The sequence below is a fragment of the Trachymyrmex cornetzi genome, unplaced genomic scaffold, assembly GCF_001594075.2.
Source record: "Trachymyrmex cornetzi isolate Tcor2-1 unplaced genomic scaffold, Tcor1.1 scaffold1265, whole genome shotgun sequence".
NCBI classification, from domain to species: Eukaryota; Metazoa; Arthropoda; class Insecta; order Hymenoptera; family Formicidae; genus Trachymyrmex; species Trachymyrmex cornetzi.
Window position 1 is genome coordinate 9,813 of NW_017295834.1, and position 10,784 is coordinate 20,596.

At 39.8% G+C, this 10,784-nt stretch overlaps 1 protein-coding gene across 1 annotated transcript in view; it reads right to left on the reverse strand.

Moving 5' to 3' along the window:
* Positions 1-702: 702 nt before the first annotated feature.
* Positions 703-10,784, reverse strand: part of LOC108770370 (protein I'm not dead yet) — a gene marked incomplete at its 5' end in the record, with an annotated part of 43,344 nt that continues 33,262 nt past the window's right edge. The window contains one exon of the mRNA XM_018521930.1: positions 703-994. Coding sequence (XP_018377432.1) covers positions 707-994 — 288 coding nt within the window. The remainder of the gene's footprint in view (positions 995-10,784) is intronic.

Genomic DNA, 10,784 nt, shown 5'->3' on the forward strand with positions numbered 1-10,784 from the left:
TTGTTGTTCACCGAGTGTTGAACAAAGATTAAATGATACTCACTGCTCTAACCGCTGCATAAACGAATGCACGCATAGAGTTTAACATGCCAAAATTATACTGTGCGCATGATTTTACCGCGAGATAAAATTTTTAATGTGAAATCCATGTTCAATGGAACCCCGAAAATACATATTGTAAGTAAAATTAATATAATCTATAATTTTCTTTGTGAGCTGTTGAGCTGTAATATTACACGATTATGGGTCGAAAAATAAACCAGCATCATGTAATTTCATACAAATACATTTTCAGTGTAAGAAAAATATTTCTGTATCTATTTTGTGTTTATGGAATGTAATACGCATTTAGATATAAAAGTTTGTTTTATATATTTATTTTGTTTAAGTCGTGTTAAATTTTATCTCGGAAGGGGAAGGGATAACACATTACTCTTTACAATATCATCCTCGTATATATATTTGTAAAGTACAATAGTATACTCCCTAGTACATTAATATACTCGCTCAAAGTAACGTAATAAGAAAAATTTGAAAGAAACGCTTGAGAAAAATTAAAAACGATATAGTTTAAGTATAAACAGATTTAAAATGTTAATTTTCCATATTCGAGTTTAATAGTGAGTCAAATTTTGCAAAAAGAAACTAAATACACAAAGCTGAAACTTTAATCTGTTCCATAACTGAAATTATTGCTTTCAATTAATTAACGAAATACATCTGTGTTATTTTTCATTTGGACATATCTGGCCCAAGCAGGAAAATCTTTAATTCCGTAAACGAAAACACCCCATGTAGGGAAGAAAATGACTTCTACTATCAAACTATAAATTGCAGGTGCACAGCCTCCAGCAATCAACCAACTTGTAGGGATATGTCCTGCGATTGTTACAATTGCGTTCGGTGGTGTGCCAACTGGCAAGCGAAATGAAAATGAACACATCAAGGTGGCTGGTATCATTAAGTACATAGGATGTATTTCCATTGCCACACACTGAAAAACAGATAAATGAAATTTAATTTAATACAATGAAAAAATAATGGTAAAATCTAAATGAGCGTTAGGAGTTAATGATGGATATTATGTAACGCTATGTTAACTAATAATACGCTATTGATATGTCACAATTTAATTTTGTGTTTCGGCTCACTATTTGAGCCATCCTCAGCAATAAAAAAATTACCGCTTATCGCACTATAATATCTGTCGAACTGCGTCTCGCACAATCGTAGTTCCGACCTCCAATAATGCAGTCGCAGTGGAAATGTAGTGAGAGACAATCATCTTCAACATGGTTTAATGTTGTGCCAACCAGTTGCTTAGCTGAGAAGGGAACCTCTCGAGGTGATAAATTCTGATTTTAATGAAACTTTGTGAACTTGTGTGTGTGTAGCTTACATAAAGAGATGAATTTAGAAAATATCAGTTGCGGCTAAAAAATGGTTTGAAGGGGTGAAATTACCCCTAACGTATATAGCGGTTTTCAGCTTTTTCCGTGATATCTCGAAAAATATTTGAGATATAAAAAATGTTTTATACAAAAGTTTTACAACAAAATCAGCTGTATTCATTCGCGTTTTTAGAACAATGATTTACCAATTTTTTGTCAAATTTCCAAAAAAAAATTGTTAAATAATTCTTCTTAAAAAATATCATTGAATAGAGGTAATTTTATTGTAAAACTTTTGTATTTTTACATCCTCGCTTTTCACCTGATTTAAATTACGAATATATATATATTGTTATGTCCAGACTCCACTGTTCTTTTCTTCGATTAGAATTTTCGTCATCACCATAAGGGTCATTAACAAGTAACACAGGTAGACCAACTGTATCTGCCGTAGGAAGTTTCGATAGCTGCGAGCCGATTAACGTTCGCCCTTTTTTTTTAGGAAATAATCCACTCGGGACACAGTCGTTAAGGATTATAACCGAAACAGCGGTTGTCCTTAATAAATGACAAGTGTGGCTCTATGATTATCGAACATCCGGCAAATAGTCGATGACAAAAAATCATTTAAGACACATATCTCAGTATCCCTTTTCACAACCGATACCCTTAATCCTAATCCTAGATTAGCCTAATGCCACAACTAGACTTGCACACGGCACTACTAACTAGCGAATATAAAAGGAGGGCCTTCGCAAACAGAGGACAGTTTAAAACTACCTACCTAGGGCGAACCTCTTCCAGTCCGTTAGTTAAATCAATTCAGTCAAATCAAACCTAGTCAGTTGAAAGTTATCGTCGGGCCGCAATCAAATCGCCGCGATCAGCGATCTTAGTCGCGAAAAAGTTTCGAGTGGAGGTCTCCAGACATCCAATTGAGGCCACTTCTGGGTCCAAATCTGCACACGACCTTCACCGAGATCGAACCACCGGCAATCATTTCGAAGTCCGGAAGCTGCTAAACAGCAGTAAGTCATTTCTTTTAATTATTTACTTCGCGAATCTAACTAGATCACTCTCTAGCGAAACACTAACCCCTCTCAGTCTCTGCACTCTCAATTTTGCTTCCATAATATCCTATTATTTCACCTGTCATCCTTATCCTTCCACGTTCATCGATTTCTTCGATGAACTCTATATTCCTTATTTGGAAGTCCGCTTAATACGCGAGCTTCACTCTTTTATCTCCCTTCCTCTTATGCAGAGTCTGATAATAAGGCATGTCACTTAATTATTATAGTGAGTGATCGGCAACGCGCACGCCTTTCCCGTGCAGCTAAGCGGTTACGCGCCCGACGGTTGAGAGAAGTCCGTCGGCTCTTGGAGGAAGCCTACCAAGAATTCTGCGCTAATTTAGATAACAATTATGATAACAATAATTTATTAGATAACAATTATGACAACAATAATTTATTAGATAACAATTATGGTAACAATAATTTATTAGATAACAATCACAATAACGATAATTTAATAGATAATCATCCAGTCGAAAGTCCTCCTCCTCGGTCCCCTTCTCCTGCAATAGTTTATCCCGTCGCAACCCCTCCTCCTCGAATTCCTTCACCTGCCATTTCGGATGCTTTAACCGAAAGTATTTTTCCCGACACTTCGCCTTACACTCCCGATTCCTCCATTCAGTCAGTCCCTCCATCTCCTCGTCCTCGTTACCATTTCCACTATGGAATCCTCAATCACTAGCCTCTCTTTTTTCCCGATTCTAAATATCCACCGAACCCCTTCCTCCGAATACATTTACTATAAATTTCATAGATGCGGATCCTGATAGCATCCGGAATGCCATAACTGGCCAACCACTCGAAGTCCTTATCCCAGTTTACCTTCTACACTCCCTCCATCCTTTCTTAGTCCCCGTAGCCTTCTTCCTAAATTTCTTTCCTCCCTCATGTATAATTAGAGAGATAAGATGAATACAACTTTAAACACACACACACACGCGCACGCGCGGTTAGTTATAACAACAATTGTTTTAAGTAATATTATGATTTAAATTGTAGAGTATAATTATAATTTTAAGTATCAATAGTACAGTCATACTGTACATTAAGTACAGTCATACTGTACTTAAAATTTAATATTAACAATAAAAGTAGAATATGTTGAACATGATGGTCCTCAATCTACATTTATTCTAGGATTATAAGACCTCGTACCTACTCCCACCCCGCGTCAGAAATCGCATATGGTCCGGTCCCGAGTTATAAGGATTAAGTTCCTTGACTCTAAAGTCGGATCGACGATCGCACTGCTCATCGGAAACAGGCGTCATATCGTCCCTTCAGGACGTTGACCCATATTCCAGAGCAATAAAAGGTGCATGCGTGACATAGCATCTGCTCTAACGTCCTTCCATGCTTTCCCCTTTTTATCCTTTTCTTTCTCTAAACCTATTCACCCACATTATCGGAGCTTGGACGTAACAATATAATCCCGCATGTAATCATAGTATAAAGACGACAAACACCTGTAATCAATGAATACCTGTAATACCTACCTGTAACTTAGACACGTAAGAACCTTTATTAAACATACTCCTACATTCACCTACGATAAAAACCTATAATAAATACCTATAATAAATACCTGTAATATCTACCTGTAATCTAGACACATAAGAACCTTCCTTAAACATATTCTTACCTTTACCTAATTAAGGTATTCAATAATTCTAAGCCATCATAGATGTACATTCTCGATTACACCTTCATTGAACACATCAATAATTCTAAGTCACCATATACACATATTATACTATAATTTGGGAGACCCAGTATATATACCTTTTATAATAAATCTTTCAACACTTCATAACTAAAAGATAACTCACTTAAAACTCTGACCCAGATAAGAAATTGAAAAAACAGGAAGCCAAAATCCACTCTGTTTATTCCAACTCGAATAACTGACTGTATTTATGCTAATACCATCAATCACAGTCAGCAACGCAAAATAAATACAGAATAAATATACTAACATTACACGTTCACAATCCGATCGCAAGAACTCTGCTAATCGCAAGGTCTCGACACAATAAGGTTGAATTACACCTTATTATTGGGAGTCGTCTAGATTATACAGCAGACCAGGTAATCGGAGCACTGCCATTTAGCTTGTTTCATGAATTAAGGTTGAAGTATACCTTAATTGCTAGAATATCCATAAATCGGCAGGCATTACACGTTCATCGTCTGACCATTGAATTATTGCCGATTGCAACGACTCGGTGCTTTAAGGTTGAACTACACCTTACTGGCGGGAGTCGTCTAAATCCGAGTAACTCGTTCAATAATCAGAGACTTGCCAATTGCTACGATTTAGACTGTGGGGTTGAATTACACCTCACGGGCTGGAATCGTTCCAATCAAGCAAGCACTTTTAACAGATACACGCATGTGTCCACCGGGACGATTCGTTAATAACAGCTGAGTGATAGAAATATCCGAACGCGATTCTTGGCTTAATACAGCTGTCTGTTGCATGACCACTTTTTACTTTAATTATATAGAAGAAACCGCAGTCTGTCGAACTTGCTACGAGGAAAATACTTTATTGCCTCGGCGTTCGATTGCATTACACGTCATTACATACATTTTGGAGTAGAATCTACGGACTATCATTACGACGCCTGTAACTCACTACTACCTACCGCGAGATTTACTTCCACCTGCCCTGCATGCTTGGGCGTAATCCGACATTACGAGCAGTACCTCATCCACTCTAATAACACACATCCCTCGCTTAACGGGCCTATCGTGATTCCAGTTAAAGAAATGTGTCGAAATTAACAGACGCATGTCGTTCAGACTACGAAACGCGCCAGCCACATTTCAGAGGCTGATGGACAAGGTTTTAGATGGACAAGCGGCTTACAGGAAGTTGAGTTATTCGTATACCTTGACGATATAGTGATCTACGCGAGCAGTTTAATGGAACACGCACAGAAGTTCAATAAGCTAGCCGAACGGAAAGCCAATTTAAAACTACAGCTGGATAAGTGCGAATTTCTTAGAAAAGAAGTTACTTACTTAGGGTACGTTATTAGCGAATCGGGTGTGAAACCAGACCCCAAAAAGGTAGAAGCAGTTAAACAATTTTCGCGAGCGCGAAACGCTAAAAACAATTCCTTGTTTTAGCAGGATATTACCGCCGTTTCATAAATAACTTTTCACACATAGCCAAACCTCTTACAGTCTTACTTAAGAAGGATAAGGTATTTGATTGGCGCGATTCACAAGAGGAAGTGTTCACCAAACTCCGCGAGTATTTGTGTAAGGAACCTTTACTTGTGCATCCAGACTTCACCAAGCCTTTCATTTTGACGACCGATGCATCTGCATATGCCATCGGAGGTATACTTAGTCAGGGAAAGATAGGTAAAGACAGACCAATAGCGTACGCGTCGAGATTACTAAATAATGTAGGACAAAACTACGCGACGATAGAAAAGGAATCGTTAGCCATAATATATTGCACGAATCATTTTAGACCCTACTTATACGGGAACAAATTTACGATATTAACGGATCATAAACCTCTTCAATGGCTCCATTCGATCAAAGATCCAATATCTCGCTTAATACGATGGCGCCTGAAACTCGCGGAATACGATTATCACGTTGTATATAAAGCAGGGAAAAATAATTGTAAATAATTGTAAAATAATTGCAGATGCACTATCTAGAAACCCTGTAATCTTGCATATCCCAGACACACAAGTGCTTCCTTTCACATATCATGATTCCGACTCCCAAGATGAACCTCTATTCGATTGACCATCCAAGCATGTCAGAAAGAAAGAGATAAAGAAACTATCCAGTAGCATGACACCGGACACACACGCCACCCAAGATGAAACAAACGACAAAGAACAAGAGGCAATAGAGACAAGGGACAATCAAAGCATAGAAACAGCAGCTGTGCCTACTGATAAAACGGTGACACAGACCACCCCAGATGAAACAACGACCACCAGAAACGAACGAGAGGAGACTAGACAGAGCGAAACCGAGTCACAGAAAGTAATAATGGATGCAGATAAGATACCGAGCCTCTTAGACAAAACAGATGAACATCACAGCAACGTTGACGAAGACAGCAACGAAAATTGCGATAGCGACTCTGACAGCCTTAGCAATAGCGACAGTGACCGAAACGACGATACAGATAACGAACAAACGCTCTTCGACGAAATCTACACCCCTTACGACTTAGCGAGGACAAAACATATCACATTTCAAATATCACGAGAAAACATAGCTAATCGTAAAAATAGTCTCGTAATATTCATATCACAGCAAGGCGAACCTCGTGATAAGGGCTCTCATGCCTTGATGGAAGCGAAAATATCTCCCAAGCTAGAACATGTAACCATAGCACGCGCCCGACCCACTCCATATAAAAAACGACATATAATTACATTAGCAACAAAAGACAGAGTCTCGGATATAACAGAAAAAGAACTGATTGAAGAAAGCATATATTCCTTATTAGACGTGATTAAAGAATTAGGATTACAGTCGTTTTCAATATGCCAAGGAGATGTCGGTAGCGTACCATGGGCTAGAATTCGCGATAAAATACGCGCTATATTAGAAAACACGGAGATAAACATCTGTAAAAATGAGATAACAACCCCCCATAAAGAACAATGGCAGGGAATTATCTAAGAACATCATACATCAGCGATAGGAGGACACAAGGGCGTGACCAAAACATATAAACGCATTCGCGACAAACATTATTGGCCACATATGAAAGTTCACATACAAACGTACATACGAAACTGCCGGAATTACTAACTAAAGAAGTTAGTACGCCGGAAGACTAAACAACCTATGATATTAACCGACACTCCGAACGCGGCTTTTGATAAGATATCTATGGATATCACGGAGCCTCTTCCCATATCACAATCTGGCAGATCGTATATACTAACAATTCAAGACTTGTTAAGTAAATACGCAACAGCTATACCATTAAGAAACGCGGGAGCAATCAATGTAGCCAATGCACTCGTGGACGATTTTATCTGCCTATATGGAGCCTCAAAGGCTCTCCTAACCGATCAAGGAACACACTTTCTAAATAGCTTAAAGAAAGCAAAAAGATTCAAGATCGCACATTACAAAACTATCGCATATAGACCACAACCAAATGGCTCCGTCGAATGTTCACACCATGTCTTATGGGGGTATCTGAAACAAATAGTAGATAATAAGAAAAATTGGGACGAACACCTAAAACTTGCATGTTTCTCATACAACACAAGTGTACACGAGGACACCGAATACACATCACATGAATATTCGCGAAAACCGCTAGAACACCAACCACCCAAATCCTTCCGAAAGATGTGAGCAACGAGGGCTATGCCCAATATCTTGAAGAATTGTATGACAGAATAAAGAATGCACAAGAGAACGCTTGTAATAATTTAATTAATACTAAGATTAGGTCTAAGAAAATATTACGATAAGTGCATAAATCCATGTACCTTTAAGATAGGGGATAAAGTATTTCTACTTAAGGAATCTACCCATAAGTTAGGGGATCAATATACAGGTCCATACCAAATAATCGAGCTTCTTGAAAATAATAACGTTAAAATTAGGATAACCAGTTCTAATGTACGAACAGTCCATACAGATAAACTTAAACTCTGCCCCACCCAACAAGAGGAGAGAAGGGTCACAAAACATCGGTCATCGGAGGACATCGCCAGCGCGAATTCGGATACCGACGAATAATCATGTTCCAGTTCATCGCTATCATACTATTCCCTGTGGTAACAGGCCTCATGAGATACGATTGTGGAGGAGAAGGATTTAACATAACCACTCTGTCTCTCTTAGACATTGGAGAATGCAACATGGAGCACATAAAACCGAAGGAAGAGGACGTCTATGTACAATTAATGCAACTAACTGACTACGATCGAACTACCGTCACCCAGTGCAAGGTAGAAGTAGACCGGACCATCTACTACTGTAGGATGAGCTCACACGTATCGGTGATTCACAATGGACGAAGAGAATACCTACAGGAGGTAGAGGAACAAGGATGCAGAAGACTCCACGAGACCGTGTCCACTAGAATCGCCAACGCAGTGATCGACAACATCCAACAAAATACCACGAATCTGAGGAGTGTTACCTTGGCGGGATCCGCATCAGTAGATGGTAGATGTTCGGGATCCCAATATACTGACGGATATGGCACCTGGGAAAATGTACTAGTCCAGGCAACCCTCAGGATCACTTTGAAAACGATAGAGGCACCAATCAAGAGATCATCGGGACAAATTATTTTGCCATCGGGCACCCACTGTCCTTTAGCTCCAGGCTACTGCATGGACAACAAAGGAGCCGAATCATATTGGCACCCATTACCGATCGACCACTGTCATTTCGACCAGTGTGATATCTTATACGAAGGCCTAGCAAAAAAGTTATCACCGAGAAAGAATCAGTCAACGCCGACTATATATACGGTGACGACATAAGACCCCACATTTACTCTCACCAAGATGTCAGATATAGACGTCTGCGGATTCAAGTTAGCTCAAACAGAATACCCGAAACTCTTCGTCTTGGAAACACAGAAGGGACGCACCTTCCGCAGCAGAACGAAGGTCGCCATTGAATACCTGGATATTTTCCTCTACGTAAACTCCAAATTCATCTACATAGAAAAACATATTGTGGGACCGCTGGAATCGAGGACGGCGCTAAAATCGGTCTTGCCGACGGGATGGCGTCAGAGGACTCCTCGGAAGGAGGGCGCTGCATACGGAGGACGCTTTTAAAGAAAGGGAAGGGCAATCTACGAAGTTAAGCCCATGACTTATTATTATTATCATCACTTTACTTACTTGTACGATTAACTCTTAATAAACCACGTTTTCTTTTAAATACAACCACGGGAATTATTCTTTTCCCTACAATATAAAAACGCAACTCACGCAACTATATCGGGACTTTATGGGGCAAAAGTACGCCCTGGAAAGGCAAATACTGCAGAACGCGCTCACACTCGCCAGCATCGCTCCTGATGAGATGGCCTTCCGGATCACCAGAGAAACAGGATATACTGCAGTAGCAACGGGAGAAGTAATCTACCTGGTAAAATACATACCAGTGGAAGTAAAGTTGCGGCATGTCGAACAGTGTTATCACGAATTACCGGTAACACACAGGAACACATCCCTCTTCTTGACACCAAGATTCCGAATAATCACAAAAACGGGAACGCAGAAGGATTGCAGCGACCTACTTCCCACCATGTAAAAAATACATGGAGCATGGTTTAGGCTGACGCCCAAACCCGTCGAAGTACTACCACCACCAATCATCCAACCATTGACTAAACCAAAATGGCGCTACATCAGCCCAACGACGCTTGCAACGAGCGGAATCTATAACGACATCAATAGACTAAGGGCACACATCATGTTTCCAGTAGAGAAGCCTTCCATGTTGAACACTTTGGCGCGAGGAGCATTGGGAGGATCCATTCAACCAGGAACCGACTCAATAAACCTATTAGACGAGGATTCCTTGAACAAAATAGCAGAATCAGCCGAAGCCAGACTGTGAGCAAGATTTGTCACGTTCGGCTCAGCCAGCGCAGGAGTCCTGGCAGTCTTCATCATTATCAGAGTGACCAAACTAGTCATCGATACCATCATCCACGGCTATGCATTGCATTCTATGTACGGATGGAGCATGCACCTCGTAGGAGCAGTATGGAGCTCGGTTACACACCTTCTTCTGCACTTCGGAAGAAGCCCTCAGGAAGAACGAACCAACGGCGACAGCAAGCCACCATCGGCCCCTCTCGTACCCCCTCAAATCCACCGTGTAAACCTCGGACCCAATGGCGAAGACGAGAAAGAACGCAGTGAATTCCACATAAAAGCCCCGCTTTTACACGTACACGTACAACGACCTCCGCAAATACCTAGAGGACTCTAAAGAACCCAGTGTACCAGTGTAAAATGTGCGCTAACATTTTAAAATAAGGGGGGAGTGTTACATCCCCGTTTTTCACCTGATTTAAATTAAGAATATACATATAATCCCGCATGTAATCATAGTATAAAGACGACAAACACCTGTAATCAACGAATATCTGTAATACACTGTTAGAAATATTCTTAAATTTCATTAACTCTTAATGTACATTGGTGAATGAAGTTTAATTTCTCTGTAACTGAAAGGACTATTAATGCACATGTTAATGAGATTTAAGTTTACAGTAACTGAAAAATTAAGTGTAATGAAATATAATATACTTTTCATTTACGGATATAAA